The 26330-nt window shown below is 41.3% G+C and overlaps 1 protein-coding gene across 1 annotated transcript in view; it reads right to left on the reverse strand.

Annotated features, from left to right (window-relative positions):
• The window catches only part of cers3a (ceramide synthase 3a), a 50071-nt gene that overhangs the window by 13506 nt on the left and 10235 nt on the right, over positions 1-26330 (reverse strand). Inside the window, exons 4-7 of the mRNA XM_044333270.1 lie at positions 13885-14003; positions 13715-13772; positions 13498-13548; positions 6940-7032 (exon numbers count right to left, since the gene is read on the reverse strand). Of these exons, the coding sequence (XP_044189205.1) occupies positions 6940-7032; positions 13498-13548; positions 13715-13772; positions 13885-14003 (321 nt within the window). The remainder of the gene's footprint in view (positions 1-6939; positions 7033-13497; positions 13549-13714; positions 13773-13884; positions 14004-26330) is intronic.

Here is a 26330-nt window from a genome sequence, read left to right on the forward strand (position 1 = left end):
ATTTATAAGGGCTGCTTTATTACAAACAATTCTGACCTCCTTATATACAGTCAATGGTGTAGATGTATAGCATAACACAGAACATTAATCACCGTCAGTTCCTGACCGATCCAGTGTTAATGAAGTTACCACTGCTGTGCCACATGTATAAATGTGTGCACGTGTGCAGCATCATATTTCTCCCCCTCCCTCCGACACTCCACGTTAAGTTCCACTTATTGTTAAAGACACCCTATCATTCCAGTTGCCGTGTGATGCTGCAGGTATTTAATAAAGTCAAAGGAAAGAATCTGACACACAGCCAGCTGTGGGCGACATACAGAACATCAGTACTTCTGCATCATCCTGGACTACATTCAGTGACACCTGAACAACATTACTGTAAGATTGAGACATTAATCTGACATGTTGCAGACTCGCCTGAGTAACATCAATAGCTGTATTTTGACATATGACATATCAGTAGACTATATTACAAATGCGAAATACTAGAGAATTAAAAGAAGCAAAATACATGAAACTCTGTGTGTGCGCACCTCTGCTAATTAAAGACACGCAATTTGAGGCTTTTGTGCTCTCTGCCTTTAATACATTCATGACCTGAACCCTTGTCATGTGCAGCACCATATTCTCACCCTCCCTCCGATGTGACGTTAAGTTTGACTCTGTTACATTAAAATACCAGTTTTGAGGACCAGAAATATGTGGGGCTTGGCTCAAACCATTTGGGGCTGAAGCAGTGGCAGCTCACAGGACCTATGGGACGTACCCAAAGCTTTGGCACCGCACTCATAGCTGCTGTGTTCATTGTTGCTGTTGACATGAACACAAACAAACCTTTGTCTTTTTAGCATGAGCGTTGCAATAAAGGGGCATTTGAGGGGATACAGTGATTCGCAACTTAAGAACAATGTGAGGAGGGTAAAAGGGGGGGGGGCAATGGCCTCTTACTTTCTATTGTTGCTATGGTGGTTGCTATGAACGCTGTTATCACTGAAATCACGTAGTTGCATGTTAAAAAAAATAATTGGTAATTGTCGGTAACCTCTGAAGGTAACTCATTTTGCTCACCATTTCCACTAAAAAAGAAAAAACAAACAAAAGGCTTAATTTTATCTACTGAACCTTCAAAGTGCTCTCTGAAACTAGGCCTGGGATGGCTTGTGTCCATGAAATAAGAAAATTAAAGCTTTGTCGTAAAGCTAAACCAAATACATCATTGGAAAGGTCTTGGCCTGGGGAGTAACATATGTCAGTATGAAGATTCTGCATGGCTCCTGCTTTGAAATACTGACCTTTGAACCTTGACCTTGTTGCTGTGAAAGAAAATTGAATAGTAGGTTATCATTTTATAAATTTTTTGTATATATGTTACAAATGTTTTCAAACTAAGGAGTCAATGTTTGTTATCAACTGAATGTGATGTAATGTCATTGTCATTTTGGGGACACATGTTGGTGAAGAAAACCTACTCCTAGGCTAGTTGAACTCTTGAACCTGTTTCTATCTGAGGGTTGCTTGCTGACCTCTGGGGTTAGCTAGAGATATCTTTGTCTTAAGCCTACTGTTTTAGAGACCATGCTTGTTTGTAAGAAGGTGTAATGGTTTGTGGAAGTGTCCATTTAGGGACCAGACTGTTTTTAGCTTTGCTTCTGGAGAGGTATAAAGCTGTCTAGTTTGAGTTCACAACCTTTAGAGAAAGGGCTGGCTTTAGGGAAAGGGCCAGCTGAACAACATGCTTTCTCTCCAAAAATACAAGATGATTGTATTTTTGTTTGTGTTTGGACATTTGTATAATTGTTACTGATGATGTGATGGATTGTACAGTGTTTACAACTGCTTCAACAAGTAACAATGTTTAATGCTTTCTTTATGTCTCTGTGTGCCTCTTTCTTGAGAGTAAATTTCCACAACATTGCATGTTTGAAGGCTTATAATCCACAACTCCAGTCCACAACTGGAGGTGCTGTCAAATATGGGTAAAATGTGGTTAAAATTAATTTTCACCTATTAACAATTAGATATTTAAAATCTGATTACACTAATGTGTTTACCATTCCCTCAAACTCCTCTGTATTTTTCCTAGAATTAGAAGTTGTAAATACTGAACTGAGAGTACACTAATATTTTTTAAAAACTACAATTCCCTAGAGCTGTGCCATGAAGCTTAATACAAATCAGCACCACAGTTGTAGTTCTACCACCTTGCAAAGCAGGGTTGTAAATAGGGTTGTAAAAAGATATAAACACTTAATTTATCAAATATCTAGTACAGGCGAACCAGTAATTACACTGCGTCTAGATGATCTATGTTAAGAAAAAGTAAAGGTGTTGATTTATTTCAGATATTTTAGCCAAAACAGGAGTCGAACGTACCCAGTCTGCCCTCAACACAATGCCCTTCCATGAGTCACATCATCCAACGTTGTGTGCATGTATATGTGTGTGTGTGTGTGTGTCTGTGTGTGTGGTCCAGGTATTCCTCATGTTGTGGGGATGTAAATCTGTTTACACAGTCATGTTGGGGGGACTCACCTCCCTTATGGGGACAAAAAGCAAGTCCCCTTAACGTAAATCATTAATTTTAAGATGAAGACTTGGTCTAAAGTTAAGATTAGTTCAGGGTTATGTTAAGGTAAGGGTAAGGGTTAGGGTTAGGCATGTGGTGGTTATGGTTAAGGTTAGGATAAGTCTCCAGGAAATTAATGTAAGTCAATGTAATGTCCTGTGAAATGATGGAAACACGACTGCATGTGTGTGTGTGTGTGTGTGTGTGTGTGTGTAATCTTAATCAGTTTGGAATAAATTCAGTGATTAAAAGTAAGTAGCAGATATAATAGTAAATCAAAGTTTTGTAGCTTAATGCAAAGCTGGCTGCCTTCATCTCCATAGTAATGGTCGATGAGGCTCATGGGTAATGTAGCCACTTAAAAAAACGTAGTTTCTCAGAATCGAAGGAGAAATAATTAAAACTGGTGGCCTTAACATTAACCTATCGTATTTCTGAGTTTTCAAGAACACGTGTTTTGTTGTGAAATGTGTAGTGGTTGGTGGAAGCAGGTAGCTCTCTGGAGAGCTAATATCTGCAGGGTGTTTCTAGTCGGATAGTTGTTGTGTTGTGTGATTATGCTGGTTATTTGTTGACGTTAGTGGGAGTGAGGCAAGGCACTTGGGAGCGTGCAAAAATGTCACTTCCATTGGATTTTCACAGAAAATCTGGCCCAGGCCCTTCACATAGAAATCAGTCCACAGGCTGTAACAGACAACTGAGAAAGTTGGGGAAGGTCTCATTGTTTACGTTACATTACTACCAGTTCACTCATTGGCAATAAAAAACGATTAATACATGTAAATTGCTGCACAATTCTACGTATAGAACCTTTAAAATAAAACCTGAACATGGTGACAATTCGGAAAATACTTCCAGGAGGGTCCTCTGGTCAGCCAATTGCAAAGCTTCAAATTCTGGATTCCAATTTCATTTCATCCTTGGGGTGTTCTAAAATCTATGTTTTTTTATTGAAAGAACAACATCAACAACAGTTACATAAAATAACACAAATAACATAACAGCTCAGATAACTTCACAATGCACAGACAATGATTCAAACAACATGCAACTATGTGGTTTCAGTGATAGCAGCGTCCATAGCAACCACCATGGCAACGATAGATCCTTCCAACACACAAATAAGCCTTGGACTTGGGATAAAACCCTCCATGCATTGTAAGGAGCTTTCTTGTCATGATATCAGTGGCCTCTATCTCCTCCTTTGGCCAGCTTATTATACCAGCGGGGTATCTGATGACTGGCAGGGCATACGTGTTGATGGCCCGTATCTTGTTCTTCCCATTCAGCCAACTTTTCAGGACCTGCCTTACTCTATGTAGGTATTTGGCTGTGGCTGACTTCCTTGCGGCCTCCTCAAGGTTCCCATTTGCCTGCGGGATCCCAAGGTATTTGTAACTGTTTTGAACATCTGCAATGCTGCCTTCTGGCAGTTCAACCCCCTCGGTCCTGATCACCTTCCCTCTCTTAGTACCATCCGACCACACTTATCTAGTCCGAATGACATACCAATGTCGTTGCTGTAGATCCTGGTGAGGTGGATCAGTGAGTCCATGTCTCGCTCATTCCTGGCATACAGCTTGATGTCATCCATGTAGAGGAGGTGACTGATGGTTGTTCCACTTCAAAACCAGTACCCCTAGCCACTCTTTGAGATGATCTGGCTGAGGGGGTTCAGGCCTATGCAGAACAGCAGCGGGGATAGTGCATCACCTTGGTATATACCGCACTTGATGGTAACTTGTGCAATTGGCTTTGAGTTGGCCTCCAGAGTCGTTTTCCACAGCCCCATTGAGTTCTTGAAGGCTCTTAGTGTCCTGTTGATGTTGTACATTTCCAAGCATTCCAGTATCCATATGTGTGGCATTGAGTCATAGGCCTTCTTGTAGTCAATCCAGGCAGTGCACAGGTTGATCTGCCTGGTCTTGCAGTCTTGGGAGACTGCTCTATCGACCAGTAACTGGTGCTTAGCACCCCTGGTATTACTACCCATTCCTTTCTGGGCCCTGCTCATGTATTGGGCCATGTGCCTATTTATCTTAGCCGCTATGATGCCTGACAAGAGCTTCCATGTTGTACAGAGGCAGGTAATTGGCCGGTAGTTGGATGGGATTGTGCCTTTCTGGGGGTCCTTCATGATCAGGACTGTCCGCCCTTGGGTTAACCATTCTGGGTGCGTCCCAATTATCAGCAGCTGGTTCATTTGTGCTGCCAGGCGTTCATGGAGTGCTGTCAGTTTCTTTAGCCAGTAGGTGTGGATCATGTCCGGGCCCGGTGCTGTCCAGCTTTTCATACCTGACACTCATTCTTGGATGTCTGCCATTGTAATGGTTACTGGATCTTGTTCTGGGAGATTGCTGTGGTCTGCCCTTAGATCCACTAGCCACTGAGCATTGGTGTTATGTGATGCCTCCTTCTCCCATATGCTCTTCCAGTATTGTTCAGTCTCAGCCCTGGGAGGATCTGTTCTTGTGTTATTACCTTGCCACTGAGAGTACACTTTGGATGGTTCAGTGGAGAACATCCTATTAATTCTCCTGGCTTCTGATTCTCCTGTGTATCTCTTCAGGCGGGTAGCCAGAGCTTTGCTTGGCAGTCTCCAGTGCCTCAGGTATAGACAGCTTGTTGTACTTCCTGGGTATTCCTTTCGTCCCCACACCTTTCTGTAGCTCTGACAGTTGACTGACTTCTCTCCGTGTTGCCTTGATCTTGGCCTCCAGCCTCCTTCTCCATGGAGGGTAATGTTCTTTGTGGCTCATGGTGTTCATCTTGTAGCCAAGCATCTCTAGGATCACTGTTGCTGTGGTGTATATTAGCTGATTGGTCTCAGTTACGGTCCTAGTAGGGATAGTACGTAGCACTGCATTCACATCCTCTAGCAGACTTTCAGAGGATACTTTGTCACTTAGCCTTGGTAATCGGCTACAGGGGTGCTGGGTGTCCAGCTTACTTATGATAGTCATTCTTAGGTCAGTTGCCCTTGTGTTAAGGTCGTAAGGGCTGGTTGGGGCTTGGTACCCAATCTCGGAGTGTGGGGAGGATGATGATATCTCCCCTCTGACCTGTCGTCCTGGCTCCCCCTTGATGTAGCATGTTCATTGTACCTCATCAATCTCTAGTTGTGATAGCAGTTGCCGTTTGCGGATGTTGGAACATTGAGCTAGTAGTTGTTTCTTTGTAAGCTTAGATGTTGGGTTTCGAAGCATCCATATATCCCACAACCTCTGCATGTAGCCCCTCTCATCGGGGTTAGTTGTATAGTAGCATTCCAACAGATCCCTATTCTCTGCTCTGCTCCATCTATGTCTTGTTCCAGTAGCCCATTTCTCATCAGGGTGTCCTGGTTCCCCAACACCTAACGCGGACCTTGTTGACAGGTAGTTGGTAGTGTATATATATATATATATATAGATAGATAGATAGATAGATAGATAGATAGATAGATAGATAGATAAGACAGTGCCTCCTTCCTGTTAAAAAGACAAACAGTGCGTCCATCCAATCAGCGATGATTCTTGTCGATGGGAGAGCATCCAATCAGCAACAAGCTTTGTCGATAGCAGGTACCTACCTTTTCTGGTAGAAGTTAATGTTGTTGCGTTGTCTGCTTTTGCGGTTGTGTTTTCTGCTTTTGCGGTTGTATTGTCTGCTTTTGTGGTTGTGTTTTGTTATTTGTTGTTGTGTTTTGTGATTTGTTGTCGTGTTTTCTCTTTTGTTCTTGTGTTTTGTTATTTGTTGTTGTGTTTTGTTATTTGTTGTTGTGTTTTTTGATTTGCTGTTGTGTTTTGTCATTTGTCATTGTGTTTTCCTATTTGTCATTGTGATTTGCACTTCAGGGTCACCGTACTTTCGTGAGAGTTACATGATGGTTTGATTGTCCTCTCATTGAAAACATTTTTTGTCAGAATTTGAGGGGAAAATATCACTGAAGCCAGAAGCCACTGGTACCAGAAGCTCAAAACAAGAATTACTAGCAACAGCAAAATAAGCTGTTTGGCATTAGCAGGGAAGATTTGGCAAATTTTTCATGGGCGCAACCCACATACTCAGCTCTGCTGCTCATCCCACAAATGCATGTTCCCTACAAATGTGGCACCATTTAAAAGGGAAATAAATAGGCTTTCCAACAGTATAAGATTTATTGCCAAGTTTATGATGACAAAGTATATGAATGTGACTATATTCACATATAATTTGAGAAACATTAAAATTCCGCACATACTCTGTCAAAACTTCACATTACTTCTACCTCTAACGACATACCTTTTTTAAATTAGAATTGTTAATACAAAAGTAAGCAGATAATTATTCATCAGGAGTGCAGGAGATTGAGCCAACTTAATTTCTGGCCTCTAACAACAACTACTCACCTTTCTCTTGACATCAAAGGCAACGCTGAAGAGAAGAGAGCCATAGAAGCTCATCTCCAAGATGTAGTACCAGTACTGAGACTCCAGCATGGACTGCACAGAAACAGAGACAGAGTCAGAGAGATGGGCATGTAACATGGAGCTACAATGACTCTCAGTCACACAGAGAAAAGGTTTTTCCCTCATGGCTGTGCTCTTTGTCCTAACTCATTTAGCTGAAAGGAAGGGACTGTAGAAGAATCTAGTGTTCACTCTGAGATGTCATATTCCACTCCATTTTTCAAAGGCAAATACAGGCTGATAATGAAGCAATGGGATCATACATACTCCCACTCAGGGCCGGCTAAAGGTATAGGCCATATAGGCAGTCGCCTAGGGCGCCACCTTGTCTTGTGGGTGCTGGTCAACCTCAAAAGAAAAATAAATTAATAATGACTCGCCCATGGGCGCCCTTCCTCATTTTCTGCCTTGAGGTAAAAAATGAACAAATACATAAAGAAAGACAGAAATACACTTTGCACCCCTGTTCCTCACAATGTTTCATCTGCCCTGCACCTGACAAAAGAGGGATAATGCATCACAGACAAAGTCTGTGACGGGATGTCAAGAGGCAGATATTCACATTTTAGTTCATAATGAAAAGGCCAAAACCTTCAGGTGCGCCTGGAAGAAAATGGAGAAAAGAGGAGGAGAAAAAGAAAGCCCAATATAGAGGTATGTCGTCTTATGTTAACATTAAAATGCCATTTTGTGTGTAACTAGCTAGCTAAGTAGCAATAAAGCTAATGCTAGATAATGATGCTATGATAGCTGCTGGACTCAGAAAACATTACAGATTGAAAGATATTAGACTGAATTGCAAGCCAGTAGCTAGTTATCTGGATAACTGCTCCTTCCTAGAATGTAAGGCATTGTGCTGAAATTTCAGTGACCAGTATCAGTGATAATGGCAAACACTATATCCATAAAAACAGATTTCTGTACTGGGTTGCACCCGCTATGTGTAAGCTGGCATGAGGGACTTCGCACCATAGCACACTGTAGTAAGCTGGATCGATACTGAAATATCATATCAATAAATTAGGTCTCTACTGCATTACTGTGTTGTAAAATAGCAGCAATTAATGAAAAAATGATGCTGTGCCGCAGAAAAACTGCTGTTTTTACCATCACCATCCGTGACATTTCATGATTTACACCTACCCCAGCAGCATGTGTGTAAATATTTCGTTGTTACTTAGAGTTATGTTGTAACTTATCTGGTGGTGCAAGCTTTTCTTTTAGTTATGGATAAATATCTACCGTCCAGATGCACTCAGGAAATAGAGCCACACTGCAAAGTTTCAAGTCAAATACCAATATGATCTATTATTAAATGGTTTCTTACATACATGCATTATCATGGTAACACTAGCACAATAAAATACATTTAATCATAAATATAATTTCTATAGTAAGTAAGGGAATATTGCTAACTTAAATACTAATCAATATTAGACTGCAACCATCTATATTTATTCAAGTTGTCTACAGGACACAGTAAAGGTAGAATAATTTATTCCCATCAAAAATAATTTAAATCTGGATTCCTGACCTTTTTTCACTCATGTAATTGAACAGTACTGGTCAACCGTTATCTATAATTTATGCTTTAGATCATGTGTTGTAATTTATGAATCATTGTGTGTCCTTACTAAAGGATTACTAACTATATTTGCATGTATGTTTAAATTTGCCTGCAGGTATAGGAACAACAGACACAACATACACTGTTACTATTCTACAGCCTACAGACACCATCAACTGGAACATATCTTGAGGTATGAGAGTCCATCAAGACAGCACCTATAGATCCTGCTGACTGGCCAGCCCTGTCTGATATGAGTTAGTCAGCAGAGGGTCATATCAGGTACAATAAGACTCTGTATTTCCAAAATGACAGGATGGGAGAAGTTCCCAACACCACCACTTTCACAGAAAATTAGTGGATGGACAGAAAATCAAGAGCATCTGGGTGGTATATTCCAAGCAAAAAAATGTCTTTACTGCTTCTGCTGCAATCAATAATGGACTTAATGACTGGAAAAATTGCAGTGAAATACTCAAAACCCATGAAAATAGAAAACACTCTATACACATGACATCATGGAAGGAGTAATCTATGGAGTGTAATCTATGAATAATCAAGTGCCATAGTCTTGGATGTTACTAACAGGTGGTTGGTAGTATTTAACAATTTATTCATTTTTGATACAGGATTCGTTTGTTTGAGAAGTAATTTTAATTCATAAAAAAGTAAGTATTTTGGTCTTGAAACCATGGTGGTGTCTGATTTTGTTGTCCATATTTTTACTGTAGAATGAGTGGGTGGTGACGAGGCAGCACTGGTGGGGTAACGTGGTTGGGGGGAGGGGACACCAAATCCTAATCTTACCTAGGGCACCAAAATGGCGAGAGCCAGTCCTGCTCCCACTACAGTGCTGAATGACATCATGAGAGTCAATTTTACAAAGAACTGCAGCCAGAATATCAGACAGATTTATATTCCTTCCATTCATAAAAATTTGAGCACAGCTCTGTTTCTAAATAAAGACACAAGTGTTGTTTCATTTGCAGTCAAAGTAACAATTTACAGGTTTTATGGAGAAGAGAGGCTATAAAATGTGTGCCATTGTATCATAGTTAAATGACCAGGGGACACACTGTTTATAAATGATGAATAAAATAATCAACCCTGCCCCGAATACTCTATGGTTTGATTGTACTGTAAAAGAAATACACAGAATTTTTGGTTGATAGTTCCATTTGTCATCTTACCTGATGCAAGTGATATGAGTGCAGACACTGACATTAATAAGTGTTTTCAGTACAAAGAGCATTCACAGTGGAGAAGTGACAACGTAAAGTATATCAGAAAGTGACAATAGCTCAAAATTGAGTTTAACTGTCATTTTTGTAGGCTAAGATTTCTTGTTAGTCCAAAAAGGTAAACTACATTAGTTTATTGTATAGCAGTGTCATGATGATGTTATGATGAGCTTTGTGAGCATAGTATTCATCATATTATCACAGTACATGCTGATGAGGAAAGTCATGTCAAAATACTAAATACTTACTCTATATACTATACAGTACATACTACATGTCACAGTATACTGTTTTTGCAGCAAGTATATAACAAATGAAGCCTACTACATGCCTAATACTAAATGAGAATGACAAAACCTTCTGTGATGGACGTCATATAATCTGCGACCTCAGACAACAGACTGATTTAAAAATGAGAGGAACTGCTTCCCCATCATCTGACAATTTTTTTCAGCTGTTCCCTTGTCTGATTTTCTTCTTTTATAAGATTCCAGCAGGATGTACGCTATGAGGCATGCAATGCTGCCCTTCACATGTGCAGTTCTTCCTTCGTCTGTGTCTGTTTTCTGTGTGCTGTATTGTGGGACAGTAATGTCCATGCACTGCATACTCAAAAAACAATCATATTGGTGTGTAGTATGGATTTGGGACACAGCATGGGATTACTATCTTTCCCACATACTGTTCATGGCCACCTGTCATCACATGACTGAACTTCCTGACTGAAGGCCGCATGGCACTGAACCAGCCTCATTCACTAAATAAAGACTGTGATTTTTGGTTCAACATGTAGTTGCAGAAGAGTGAGAGGATCAAAGAAACACACTGCTACCTGTAGTATTCCTATAATATTCGTATAATATTTGTTGGGACGGGCAGTAGTGTGTTTGGTTATGATCAATAATTTTTGATTTATGAAATCAAGATATTGTTAACCTTAATCAATACTTCAGGGACCAACAGTTGGGTCTGTGAGGAACACAGTTGATTATTTGCAATAATTATCAATTATCGAAGATAATTATCTAATTATAACAATTAATAGAATTATTAATATGAATTGGGGAATATGGGGCACCACCCGGAAACCGGGACCAATAACCAAACAAGGTAGTCTCAAAAAGGGAGTTCAGATAAAATGTTAATATCTGAGAGACATCAACATTCAAGGGTGAACAAAGAAGGGTTGAATTCGAGCTCTGACTCCTTCAATCAGCCACTTTTCATAATATGTTACACACAATAATGACAAAAGAACTTGTCTTTAAAGATATTACAGTGTTTATTAAACTTAGCAAGGTCAACAAAGTTAATGAATGCTCTGTTCAATAAACTACTATTCTAAAATCTAATTCTACCAAGCAAAACACAAACAGCTATGTACAGGGTTGAGCACATGCAGAGGAATGCGTGTGTGTGTGTGTGTGTGTATGTGTGCGACAAGATGGCAACGGGGCCTGACGTGATGACGTCGTCGGTCTGTGACGCGGACGTGACTGTGGGAGGAAGTCACATCACACGAGAACCGAATGGCGAAAGTACAGTGGTGTCTTGGATAGACCAAAGCAAGATGGCGCCGCCTGGTGGTCGGCATCTTGCTTTGGCATTTCGGCAAAAAGATGTCGGTGCGTGTATGTGTGTGTTAGTCACAAGAGAAAGGGAAGAAAGAGGGAAAGCAATCATGAGGGGAAGAGAAGGAGTTCCTTTGTCCACAGACAGCATGCGTGCGGACGGCATTCTGTTATGCACGTTGTCTGGTTTCTGATCAACAAAGCAACTTACTTCCTCACGCACGGTGGCACAAACACAGCAGTAGTCCCAAGCGGGACAAACACAAAACAGTCTAGTGTGATGAACACAACTAAACAGGCAGCAAACTTAAAATACTGCTCAGAGTAAAGCAGAGAAAAATGGACTTGGCGGTCCGTCAACTCACACAACAAGAACAACAGCAATAAAACTAAAAGCTAAATGCTAAGCAACAGCACTGATGCTGAAAAAAACACACAACTAACACTGCCTCTGCCCAGACTAATGCCTCTTACTTGGTCGCTTCAGAAAGCGAGCAGGGTATGTGTGTAGTCCGTCTTTCTGTCCGGCCCTGTCCTTGGCTCGGATGCAGACGGTGGCCGTTCTCGCACGGTCGGCGAAAATCATGGCAGCTGGCTCTCAGTGGCGTGGCGGAGAGAACAGCAGAGTCGACTCGATGAAGAAGAGCGGGGCAGAGAGGTTCCACATCTTCCTGAAGAAACTCCGTTTCTTCCTTCTCGAGGGAATTTGGGGACACTGGTTGCAGCAGCGGTCTCTCTCGGATCCAGGAATGTGTTCGGGTGAACACAGGCGAAGTCTCCTCTTGTCCGGCGAGGGGAAAGACTTCGATGGGGGGAAAACACATGCGTGGGCTACCCCCTTTCGTCAAGCTGACTCACAGAGGAACAGAAGTTACCCCTAGCTCAGCGACATGGGAAAGGTGTGTTTTTCAGGGTGTGCTCAGTTTTTAAAGGGGCGGTGATGTCATAGCTGCGTCATAAGGACGCTCTGCTGTGCAGGAGCATCTCCGCCAATGAGAGTCTGTATGTTGACTGTTCCCTGCTGAGGTGTGAAAATTGCAAAGCATCCTTGGAAATGGAGTTTGCAATGGACTCCCATTGTCTGTAAGCAGCATTTTGGCGCTATTCCTTTGTCTCGGGGGAAACAAAGGAAAAAGCACCTTGTGGTCAGGCCTCACAGGTTACATGTAGGCCTTCTCTGTGTGACCTTGTGGTTTGAGGCCCAACATATTTCTATGATCATTCAGTAGTGTCTGTGCTGGTAAAAGTGCACCCCCAGACCAAGCCACCTCTGTAACAAAATATTTCAAGGGAGACATGACTACAGATACAGTTTTTGCTACAGGTGATACAGATGTGTAACCATGGAGTGGAGCAGGTAATGTGACTGAGGAAATTACACTGATCACACTGTGCTCAGCTACTACAGTTACATCATTCCAGGTAAAGTTTATATTGTCAAAACTCCTGTGTGTTTTGAAAAGTAAGCATTATAAAAATGCTTAATGTCCACACACAGTAAACGAATAGGCCTACAAAAAATATGTATTTAACATAATAGCCGTTCTATTAAATCAAAATTATAATCGCAATTACAATACCAAGAATTAGGCTAGGCCTATATGATAATCCTGCAGTCCTAGGGTTAGGGTTAACCCTCCCATTGGGCCATCCCCCCTGTTAAAAATGAGCAAATCATCTACTGCTTGCGCCTACTGACTCCAAATAAAAATCTAGTTACCATGGCATGATATTGTGCTTGTACTCTAACCTGCTCAGACCACAGCTGCAAACAACAATATCTGGCAGAGTCACACACACAAAATCTGTTAAATTGTGTTTTTTTTCACGCTGATATCTAACTTTCATCTGGTACAGATTGGTGACATTGACATTGGTGCCATGGTGACATTTGGGCACAGTCTGTCTAAGATGCAGGCAAGGAACTTGAATCCTTTTGGGCTGTTGTTGGGTGTTTTTTTTAGGTTCCTAGCGTATTCATTTAAGTAGAACAAGGTGGAAGATTTCAACATAGAGCCAAACAGTTACTTGCTAAATCAGAATAAGAGGAAAAAGCTCAGCAGAAAAGAATTGTGTTTGAATTTATGATGAATGAATGTGATAATTATTATATACACACCTGCTTTGGAAAACCTGTCCATACTTCCCGAGTGTCATAAAACCACTCTTTCTGCAATAACATGGAGAGAAAATCTTATCTTATTTGTACAGCTTATTTGAAATGTAGACAAGTAAAGCTTTTATTTAAGATATACTGTAGAGCTCCACCCACAAGGCTGCTATAGGCTTTAATGTAACCACAGCTGCCTCAAGTTCCAATCATAGCAGCTACTCACATCGTAAAGTGCTACTATTCCTCCAATGAATGCCAACAAGTAGAACATAAATCTCCAGCTGTAGGAAACAGAGGGGAAACATGTATAGGCTATGAGTATCTGAGGTTATTATTGCATAATTGCATTGCATTATTATCTCTCTCTCACACACACACACACACAGTTGTGACCTGGCCTCTCTGAACTTCTTCAGGACTCCAGGACGGTCCTGACTGCGTCTTCTTCTGAACCAGCGCTCAACTTTTCTCACTGACAAACTGCTCTTCTTAGACAGCCCATCAATGTCTGCCTGGAAGGGAGGGAGCACACACACACATAAACACACAAGCAAACAAGTAGAGGGATTAAAATGTGTAAAATTTAAATGTATGTTTATCTTTCAGCAGAGGGAACATCCCAGTGTTTCTGGTATGCCTCCCTCTGTGAAGAAATAGACTGCTGGTGGTTGTGCTTTGTTAAAAAAATTTGTTCTGAATCAATGAATACGATCAGCAATGATTTATGTAAATGAACTAGTGTCACCAGGATGTTGTATATGAGAAAGGGTGATGTGTTGCTGTTGAGTTTTTAAAATCATTTTTCCAAAGCTTTGAGTACCACAAATAAAATGTCATTCCCCTCCACTGTACAGGGAATTGGAAAATTTGTCAAGCAGACATCAGCTAAATGTTTTCCCAGATTGTGAAACTAGGAGAAACTATGGCACATAGACAAAATATGGTTTTCAGATATGTTTTTAAAAAATCTTGACAGAGTCCTCCACCTAAACCTGTAGTGGGGAGTTTGGTGAGAAAAGATCCTACCTCCAAAATATTTATTGTAAAATCTAGGATCAGTTAAATAACCATCATCAAGTCAGTGTTAAGGACATGATGGAGTAAACTCAGGTGAAATATGACCAGACTTCTTAGATATAGTAACAAATCTGGCTGCTGCATTTTGGACCAAATTAACAGCTCTTGCTTAGGCAAATTCCTGACAGTATGGCTCTGAGAAATTCTTGGATTCATGTTTGGATCAACAAGCAACATTTCAGCCTTCTTGGTATTCAATATTCAATTATAAGTAGTTTTGTTCTGATATTGTTTGAAGATGCATGAGAAACACAAAACAAAAGTGGACAAAGTACTGATCCCTGTGAGACACCACAAACACCACCTTGGTTGTAAACCAAGCAAGCACCAGCCCCCTGAAACCAATAAGGCCCTCAAGACCTCTAAGAGTTAAAGTTGGTCATATCTACATACATACACATCTGCAACATAACTTGTGATTTTTTTTATTGGTTGTGGGTGAGGGGGAGCAATTTTGCATATACAAATTCATAATTTATAAGAGAGAGGAAGAGGTGACTTTCTGTCAATTTGATGGATGAGTTGACCTTTTGACCTTCCGGTATGTCCTTCCTACCCCGCCCCCAAACCAATCATAAAGCGCCACGTCATTGAAGTCTTGCCCCAACTATGTACCAATCAGAAACCGCTGCATTATTGAAGTCTGCACTTCCTATGCACCAATCAGGAAGAAAGTGGGTGGGTTTTAAAAAGATTAATAAGAGGAGAGAGTTTAACTGCATTTATCACTGAACATTTTTGATTGCATCAAAAAACAAAAAACAAAAAACCTCAACATGGCAAAGGGAACATCTGAATCCTTTGCTCCTGATACGAGTAATGAAGAAATAGTGGAACTACATAACAAACTTGAGATGATCAAGAAAGCTCCCATAGCTACGATGATCAGCGAGACGCCTGTGACGAGTTATCACGAATCTTGGCCTGTTCCCAAGAAACGTATTATACATTTGTGTCGAATCCAGACGCCTGCGGCTACCCCTCTTCAGAGGGAATGGAAATTAGATGCGGGTGGCGCATGGGGTTATGCGTTCAACTATAGCGCAAATGAAGTGTGTTTTTACCAGTTGGACGAAGGGGAGAGTTTAGGACCTCTTACTGTCAAAGCAATGCTCAACTCGACGGATTGGACTGTGTTTAATAAGACAGGGAAGCCAGGGCGGCTGGGTGACTGTCCGAAGGAAGCATAGCCCTAAGCAGAAGCCCACGGTTCACCACCAACCAGTTCATGTTTCTAACAGGTTCTCCCCACTCAGCGACACACCCGCTGAGAAATAAACTCTGATTATTGGCAGCTCCATAGTCAGAAACGTGAAGTTAGCGACACCAGCAGCCATAGTTAAATGTATTCCTGGGGCCAGAGCGGGCGACATTGAGTCAAATTTAAAACTGCTGGCTAAGAATAAGCGTAAATATGGTACGATCGTCATCCATGTCGGCGGCAACGACTCCCGATTACGCCAATCAGAAGTCACCAAAATTAATGTTGAGTCGGTGTGTACATTTGCTAAAACAATGTCGGACTCCGTAATTTTCTCTGGACCGCTGCCTAATCTGACCAGTGATGACATGTATAGCCGCATGTCACAATTCAACCGCTGGTTGTCGAGGTGGTGTCCAGCAAACGATGTGGGCTTCATAGATAATTGGCAGACTTTCTGGGGAAGACCTGGTCTGATTAGGAGAGACGGCATACATCCCACTTTGGATGGAGCTGCTCTGATATCCAGAAATATGGCCAAGTTTATTAGTAAACCAAAACCATGACAACCCAGAGTTGAGACCAGGAGGCAGAGCTGCAGTCCTACATGCTTCTCTGCGCTTCCATTAGAGCAGTTACCCACCCAAAACCACATAGAGACTGTGTCTGTCCCCCAACCACATAAATCAATTAAATCCAAAGTATATAAAAGAAGAGTCATTCATGAAAATCTAGTAAAAATTAAAACCACTGCTGCAATAGTACAACAAAATAAGATAATTAAATGTGGACTCTTGAACGTTAGATCTCTTTCATCTAAAGCAGTTTTAGTAAACGATTTAATTTCAGATCATCGTATTGATTTATTTTGTCTCACTGAAACCTGGCTGTGTCATGAAGAATATGTCAGCCTTAATGAATCCACTCCCCCCAGTCATATTAATACTCATATTCCTCGAGACACTGGCCGAGGAGGAGGAGTTGCAGCCATTTTCAACTCAAGCCTAATCATCAACCCTAGACCTAAATTTAATTATAACTCATTCGAAAGCCTTGTTCTTAGTCTCTCCCAGCCAACCTGGAAAACTTTACAGCCAGTTCTATTTGTTATAGTGTATCGTCCTCCTGGCCCGTACTCTGAATTCCTATCTGAATTCTCAGAGTTTTTGTCGTATTTAGTCCTTAGTACAGATAAAGTAATTATAGTAGGTGATTTTAATATTCATGTGGACGTTGATAGTGACAGTCTAAGCACTGCATTTCTCTCATTATTAGACTCAATTGGCTTCTCTCAGTGTGTAAATAATCCCACTCACAATCTTAACCACACCCTAGACCTTGTTCTAACTTATGGGATGGAAATTGAACATTTAATAATTTTTCCACAAAATCCTATTTTATCAGATCATTTTTTAATAACTTTTGAATTCCTATTACTGGATTACACACCATTAGATAAAAATGTCCTCACTAGATGTCTATCTGATAGTGTTGTAGATAAATTTAAGGAAGCAATTCCGTCAATACTGAATTCACTGCCATGTCTCAATACTACAGAGGACTCTTATGTTAACTTTAGTCCCTCCCAAATTGATAATCTTATTGTTAGTGCTGCAGGCTCACTAAGACAAACACTTGACTCCATCGCCCCCTTAAAAAAGAAGATAATAAAACGTAAGAGGTTAGCTCCATGGTATAACTCCCAAACCCGCAAATTAAAGCAAACATCGCGAAAATTGGAAAGGATTTGGCGTTCCACCAAAGTAGAAGATTCTCGCTTAGTCTGGCAAGATAGTCTTAAAACATATAGGAAGGCCCTCTGTAATGCCAGAGCCGCCTATTACTCAGCATTAATAGAAGAGAATAAAAACTGCCCTAGGTTCCTTTTCAGCACTTTGGCCAGGCTGACAAAGAGTCATAACTCTACTGATCCATGTATTCCTATAGCTCTCAGTAGTAACGACTTTATGAGCTTCTTAAATGATAAAATTCTAACTATTAGAGACAAAATTAACCATCTCCTGGCCTCAACAGGCACCGTTCTCTCCCCAAACACAGGAACCTTGGTAACGGCAGTAAATCCTGACATATATTTGGACTGTTTTTCTCCAGTAAACTTGTCTGAACTAACTTCAATGATTTGTTCAGCTAAACCATCAACCTGTCTCTTAGATCCCATCCCAACTAGGCTGCTTAAGGAAGCCTTACCCTTAGTGAGCACTTCTTTACTAGATATGATCAATCTGTCTTTAGTAACAGGCTATGTACCACAGTCCTTTAAAGTAGCTGTAATTAAACCCCTTCTTAAGAAGCCTACTCTTGATTCAGGTGTTTTAGCCAATTATAGACCTATATCTAACCTTCCATTTCTATCCAAGATCCTTGAGAAAGCAGTCTCTAATCAGTTATGTGACTTTCTACATAACAATAGTTTATTTGAGGATTTTCAGTCAGGATTTAGAGCGCATCATAGCACAGAGACAGCACTGGTGAAAGTCACAAATGACCTCCTAACTGCATCAGACAAAGGATTTGTCTCTATACTTGTCCTGTTAGATCTTAGTGCTGCATTTGACACAATTGACCATAAAATCCTTTTGCAGAGACTGGAACATTTAATTGGCATTAAAGGAACTGCATTAACCTGGTTTAAGTCCTATTTATCAGACCGATTTCAGTTTGTACATGTGAATGATGAATCCGCCGTGAAGGCAAAAGTTAGACACGGAGTTCCACAAGGTTCTGTACTTGGACCAATTCTATTCACCTTATATATGCTTCCTTTAGGTAATATTATTAGGAAACACTCCATAAATTTTCATTGTTACGCAGACGATACCCAATTATATTTATCAATGAAGCCAGATGAACCCAATCAGTTAAAGAAACTCCAAACATGCCTTAACGACATAAAGACCTGGATGACCTGCAATTTTCTACTACTAAATTCAGATAAAACTGAAGTTATTGTGCTTGGCCCTAAACACCTTAGAAACACATTATCTAATGATAAAGCTGCTCTGGATGGCATTACCCTGGCCTCCAGCACCACCGTAAGGAATCTGGGAGTTATCTTTGATCAGGATATGTCCTTTAACTCCCACATAAATCAAATTTCAAGGACTGCCTTTTTTCACTTACGTAATATCACAAAAATCAGGCACATCCTGTCCCTAAAAGATGCAGAAAAACTAGTTCACGCATTTGTTACTTCTAGGCTGGATTATTGCAATTCATTATTATCAGGCTGCCCTAACAAGTCTCTAAAGACTCTCCAGCTGGTCCAGAACGCAGCTGCACGTGTATTGACTAAAACTAGAAAAAGAGACCACATTTCTCCCATTTTAGCTTCACTACATTGGCTTCCTGTAAAATCTAGAATAGAATTTAAAATCCTTCTCCTAACTTACAAAGCCCTTAATGGTCAGGCACCATCATATCTTGAAGAGCTCATAATACCGTATTATCCCACTAGAACACTGCGCTCCCAGTATGCAGGCTTACTGGTGGTCCCTACAGTCTTTAAAAGTAGAATGGGAGGCAGAGCCTTCAGCTATCAGGCTCCTCTTCTATGGAACCATCTACCGGATTCAGTCCGGGGTGCAGACACCCTCTCTATGTTTAAGAGTGGGCTTAAAACTTTCCTTTTTGATAAAGCTTATAGTTAGGGCCGACCAGGCTCGCCTTGGATCAGCCCTTAGTTATGCTGCTATAGGCCTAGACTACTGGGGGACTTCCCATGATGCACTGAGCTCCTCTCTCCTCCTCCTCCTCTCCATCTGTATGCATTCATGTAACATCAATGCATGTCACTAACTTTGCTTCTTCCCCGGAGTTTTTTGTGCTTTCTCATCTCACAGAAAAACCTGACTCCCGGGCCGAACCTTCGCTTGTTTGTTGTCATTGTTTTTCCTCTATCCCCCCTCCCCCTTTCCCTCTCTCTTTCTCTCTCTCAACCCAACCGGTCAAAGCAGATGGCCACCCACCAAGAGCCGGGGTCTGCTTGAGGTTTCTACCCGTTAAAGGGGAGTTTTTCCTTACCGCTGTCGCCAAGTGCTTGCTCATGGGGGAATTGTTGGGTCTCTGTAAATTAAAGAGTACGGTCTTGACCTGCTCTATGTGAAAAGTGCCTTGAGATGACTTCTGTTGTGATATGGCGCTATATAAATAAAGATTGATTGATTGATTGATTGATATGGTGGCTTCAGATAATCTCAAAGCAACCCACGTACATGTGAACGAGGAGGAGGAGGAGAAAGATGGAGTGAAAGAGGAGGAGAATCTGTTTGCAAATCGTCAGCTGTCATTGACTGACGGACCCAAGGACGAATTTGTCTTGGGAGTATTTCAATTCTGAATGTGGGGTATTCAAACAATCACTACGCCTTCCTCTCACGGTTTGGTTGAAAATGATGGACGAAAATGCGGTAAGGATTAAAGACCTCTTTGCCATCAGTCAGACCTCAAGAGACATTTTGCTTCTGAAAAAAACTCTCTTTGCTAGACGGTTCATCCTCTTCCATAAACCCTGCCCTCCTCTAACCCGGCCCATTTAAAAGACTTGATTGAATAGACTGAGACCAGGCTCTGAGAAACAATGTCTCTCACTCTTACACCACCATCTTCACCGATCCCTTGGACTGTGCAACCTGCTCGTCCATCTTCAGCGCCGCCATCACTGACATTACCGCCGTTGTCACCAGTCCCTCCGGCTGGGTGTCCTGAACATCCTTCTTCTTCAGCACCACCCAACTCACTGTCACTGATCTTCTCACCAGGTTCACTATCTTCACCGGGTTCTTCTTCAGCATCATCTGAGCCACCCGACTCACCAACTTCTTCTTCTTCAGGATCTTCATCAGATGGCTCTCCACGTAGAGGTGATGATGAAGCAGACAGGGTGCTGACCACCATATTTCTGAAGACGGTGAAAACTGTGGTGGTTCGTCTGTTGGGTACTGCCGTGACGGATGACGGATGACGGATGTCAAATCAATCATCCGAGTCAGAGGCAGCATGAATGTCTGGAGGAACTTCCCGAGTATTTCTACATGACTCACTTTGAAGAGTTGAACAAAAGACTCTGGACGGATTGATTCATTCCTGCCATCCAGCAAGCCCTTGAAGTACAATGTATTCACGTGTTTGACAGCAGAGTCAAGGGCATTTCCGAGGCCTTTCTTTACGAACTCAGATACACGAAACACATGTCACACAAAATCGCCAAGCTCTTCTTTAAGCTGACTAGAGGAGAGATCAGAAAAATAAGGGCTTTGCACGTAGTGGAGGATTTTTGGAATGATAACTAATGCAGATGGGTAATTACTTGGGAAAAATGGCCACGCATATAGAGGAACATGTTGCCATCGGTCAGTTAATTGATGTTTTGGATCAGGTTATCAAAAACAAAACGAGTGATGTGATCAGAGATGTTAAAGGTGTTAAACTGGAATACATGTTGGATGTAGTACGACACATTAGCGCAAGGACTGTACATGTACCGTGGCAATTGATGGTGCAAAACACAATGCATGCCATGAAGGAATGTTCAGTGTCATTTTATGAAATCATGCGAGAGATGAATCCCTCAAGTGTCTGATCTGGTTACTCTGTACACTTTGTTTGTAACCATCTCATCCTGGTAGCTTAGGTGGAGTTGAATGACTCCGTAGAGCCATGGAGGATGAAACGGGGAAAAAAGTAAAGACTGACAGAGTTAAAGATTTTTTATCTGAGCAAGATGCCCATACTCTGCATAAACCAGCCAGATTACATTTTCCTAGAAATAGAGTTTTTGTACCACGACCTCTATACCAATTTCAGGCAGACCTTTGTGACATGCAAGCCTTAGCCGATCATAACGACTGATTAAATTATCTATTAACTGTTATAGATGTATTTTCAAAAAAGGCCTACGTACGTCCGCTAAAGAAGAAAACAGGCTCTGAGGTGACTAAGGTGTTTGATTCTGTTTTACAAGACAGTCAGACTCCTGAAAAGTTACAAACGGATGCGGGAAAAGAATTCTTTGACAAGACTTTTGAGGCATTGATGAAGAAACGAGGTATTAAACATTTCGCAACAGCCAGCGATCTGAAAGCCTCGGTGATTGAAAGAATTAACCATACGTTGAAAACTAGAATGTGGAGGTATTTTACAGTTAAAAACACCCATAGGTATGTAGATGTCTTGCAGGACTTGGTTCAAAGCTATAATAACAGCTATCATAAAAGTATAAAAATGACGCCTAGGCAGGTGATGACTGAGAACACCCTCCAAGTTTTTCAAAACTTGTACGGTTCACTTCCCATACAGTACCAAGAAAAGTTAAAGATGAATTTTAAACAGGGAGATCTTATGAGAATCTCCAAACTGAGAGGAGTGTTTGATAAAAAATATGAACAGAGTTACACCGACGAGATGTTTACGGTGTCAGAATGCATACCGCGACTACCCCCTGTGTACAGGTACATTTTACGAAGCAGAGTTGCAAAAAGTAAAAATAGCTCGAGATAAGAGTTATCAAGTGGAAAAAATTTTGGACAAGTGGGTCGTGAGAAGGTCATTGGTATGTTGGAAAAACTGGCCTGAGAAATTCAACAGCTGGGTTAAGGCTAGTGACCTGAAAAATGTATAAAACACCATAAGTGACTCTCAGGACATCATTACATCATGGATCAAACCTCAGGCGAGGGGTTTTATGTCATCCTACCCTCCAATGCTAGTATCGATGTATTTAAAAATAATACAAGTTCCAGTTATCATGTGGATTTAGCGCAACATATTGATTTAGAGAGTCCGTGGGAGGTGGCCTTGACGGAGATTTCATACCCTCATACCTGGTTTAACCTCCCTATAGAGTCAGGGTACTATGAATGGAGGAAAAAAAACCCAACACCCTGACACCGAGAGCGAAATCCACTGTCAAAAGATTAGAGGGGGCTATTACGCCGATGTGAATCAGTTCCAGAAGGAGTTGAATGCCTTTCAAAGAAAAATAGGTTCCGATGTTTACATAAATTTCAGCCATATTCACAGAAAATTTGAATTTCAAGCGGGAGTTCAATATCATTTGCGTTTTTTCCCGCCCATGACTTATATGATGGGGATGAAGCCAGGGGAATGGTTCAAGTTTGACGATAGGATGGCTCCCTACCCGCGGATATAAAGGCGGGGATTTATCAACTTTACTGTTATAGCGATGTGGTATGTCATCAGTTGGTAGGTGACGCTTACGCTCCACTCTTGAGAACCGTCGGAATACAAAGGACATACGGTGACATAGTCACACCGTCTTTCAACCCTGCCTACTACCTGCCTGTGGCGAAGAAACACATTGAAAACATTCATATCGAGATTAAAACAGATTAAAACGACCCGTAAACCCGTAAATTTTACATTTGGCAAGTGTATTGTAAAACTCCATTTTAGACGAAAACCTAAACTCGAAAACCTCCTCCCTGAAAAAATGATAAACCACGATCCTCACCGTTTTGTGAGCTATAATGAAAACCAAGCGGGGGGCGCACTCTGTTTTTTACGGCTCGCCCGTCATGTACGGGAGAGGGATATGCTCTATATTTTCAAAATTATTTTGTTTTGTTTCACCTATGATGAAAAGAGATTTTGCCATCACTAAACCTCATCTTAAATCAGCCGCTAAAAACACTCAGAGGTGATTAGCCACGCCGTTGGTAAAATAACGGGTCAACAGGAACAGGGGTCTCAAGAAGGATCCGGGGGTATTATGATTATGGCTAGAAGAGCGAGGAAGAGACCTCCCGGGCAGCACGTTTCAGAGGGATCTAAAAAACGTCAGCGCACTGAAAAGATAAAATCAGTCAGTAGAAACAATCCTAAAGGAAGGAAGTCTACCCATGCTGCAAGGTCCGGAGATATCTTTTAACACTTCGTTGTTAGAAGCAAACAAAGATGGCTCTTTTACATCACAAATCGGCTGAATGCAGTATGGCGGAGCAGGATTTATTTTCGGCCCCTTTGACACAGCTGTCTATCGAAGAAAAGCTGTACACAGAAGTTTTACCTTTATTGGCCATTACTGACAATGGTCCGATTGTCCGTTTTTTATTCCCAGCGACGGTGAAAAATATTTGGATTTGAACGACACCTTGCTACACCTCCAAGTAAAAATTACCAACGCTGACGGCACGGACCTGGCCAACGACATCCCCATAGGTCTCGTCAATCATCCTCTGAATACAATTTTTGGTCAATGCGACGTTATTCTAGGAGATAGATTGATATTGCAATCCAGCGCCACTCACCCCTACAGAGCTATGATTGAGACCCTGCTCAATTTTTCAGAAGATTCATTAAAAAGTCAGTTCAGCGCCGGGTTATTTTACAAAGACACGGCCAGCTCTATGGACTCTGTGGTAACAAATAACGGCCCAAACAGAGGGTTAGTTCAGAGAGCACGGTTCTCCGCCAATTCTAGAGAGGTTCATCTGTTGGGCCCTCTTCACGCTGACATATTTTTCAGCGAGAGGCTTCTTTTGAACTCTGTGGATTTGAGAATTAAATTGAGCCGGGCTAACGACGCTTTCAGTCTCATGTGTGCCCCAAACAGTAATTTCCGATTAAAAACACAGGGAGCCTCTCCGTTTATCAAGAAAGCTACCGTTTCCCCCGCCGTGCGTTTAGGTCATGCCGTGGCCTTACTGAAGGGTAACGCTCTTTACCCCTTATCCCGCGTTAATGTGAAAACTTACTCCATCCCTGAAAATTCACGAATATGTAACCAAGAGAATCTCTTCTTGGAAACGATACCTAAATACATTGTTTTAGGTATGGTGAACCACGAAGCCTTTACGGGGAGAAGAGATCTGTCCCCCTTCAATTTTATCCATAACGATGTGGAATACCTGGCTTTGTGTCAGGATGGCAGACAGGTTCCTGCCAAAGTTTTCCAGCCACAATTTAACCAGGGGGTATCCTTCAGAGAATTTTATAATATGTTTACAGCTACAGGGAGACACCTGAAAGATTTACCTCTGAGTATCAACAGAGAGGAATTTGAACAGGAATACTCCTTGTTTGCGTTCAATCTCAACGCCGGCGAAGACGCTGACGCCTTGTCCCTCATTTCCAACGGAAGTTTAAGACTGGAGATGAGATTTAGAGTACCCCTACCTCATACGACCACCATTATTGTTTACGCTTGTTACGAATTTATTTTAGAGATCAACTCAAAATGACAAGTGTTGGTGGATTATTACTGAGAAAATGAATAATCACAAATTGGAAGGTCTCATGCGTCATTTATTGGGTGATGCATTTTGTGGTGTGTGGGCCTCTGACCAGTTACCTTTACTGACGTCATCATGATGATGTGATTAAAAATGAAAAATATCAATGTTGTATAAGGAATCAAAGAGCTGATTCTTTCCACCACACCGTCTGTTCTTTAGAAATGTTCAAAGATTGTTACCACTTTTAATAACGTGTGTGAAAGAGAAAAAAAGACGGACTAAAGACCATATCGTTGTACGAATCTTTTATTATTTCATTAAATTCATTCAAATTCAATCCAGCGTGGGGATAAAATGATTTTTTTCCGTTTTCTTTTCATTGCCTTTGCCGGCGTGACTTCCTCTTCAACTTCATCTTTTCCTTCATACAATCCCTCAGTTTTAAGCCGACGATATTCCTCTTGAGCTTGGGGGTTAGTCACTGAAGTTAGAGGGATGTTGAGTTCTGATAGAGTATTTAAAAAACCTGTTCAACCCTTAGGAGGTAGGGTCTGTGATTTTTTTTTTATAAGAAGCGGATAGATTTTTAAACAAGTCAATCATGTGTGATCCTTTTACCGCTTTTCCCTTATAAATAAACTCTCCCTTCGACATCCACCCGTCCTCGCTTTTGGCTAATTTATTCATGATATACTGAGCATTTTTACGATCGCGAGGAGGAAGGTTTTGTAACTCATCATATGCCATTTCATCCTGGCTGCTTCTTCTTCTTTCCTCTTCTTGTTCTTCATTTTGAGCCAAGGTTCTATTTCTGTCGTCAGAGTCTTTAGCAACAGTCAGAGCTACCTTCTCCCCTTGTTTGATCAGGGTTAGGTATCTTTGCAGCAGAGTGTTGTATTTTTTTTTTTTTTCATAAGGATTCAACCCCGGTTTGTTTAATATAGCCTTCATTTTCACATCTAAATCATTTTCCGCCGTACATCTCACAGATGGAGTCTGAGCGACCAAAACTGTCTGACTCATACGATTAAACTGTTGAGGTGTCACCAGGCGTCAACATCTTTTGACTAGCCCTCTGTGCCATTTCTTTTTTAGTTTTTATTAATGAGTCCTCCTATAAGTTGTCCGACGATAGGAACAACCGCTGAAAGCGGTAGTGGTAGAAGAAACCCTCCAGATTGTTTCATCAGAGCCTTGTGTTTGCTTTTTAGGCTGGTTTTTTTATCCGTCAACAATTTGATAATTTTCTTTTGTCTTTTGAGTTTGTTATATTAACTTGCTAACAGGGGTATATTGCCCCTTAAAACATTCAGAGAGAGTTCGCACAGAGACTGAAGAAAGTCTGAGGA

The sequence above is a fragment of the Thunnus albacares genome, chromosome 1 (genome assembly GCF_914725855.1).
Source record: "Thunnus albacares chromosome 1, fThuAlb1.1, whole genome shotgun sequence".
In the NCBI taxonomy this organism is placed as follows: domain Eukaryota; kingdom Metazoa; phylum Chordata; class Actinopteri; order Scombriformes; family Scombridae; genus Thunnus; species Thunnus albacares.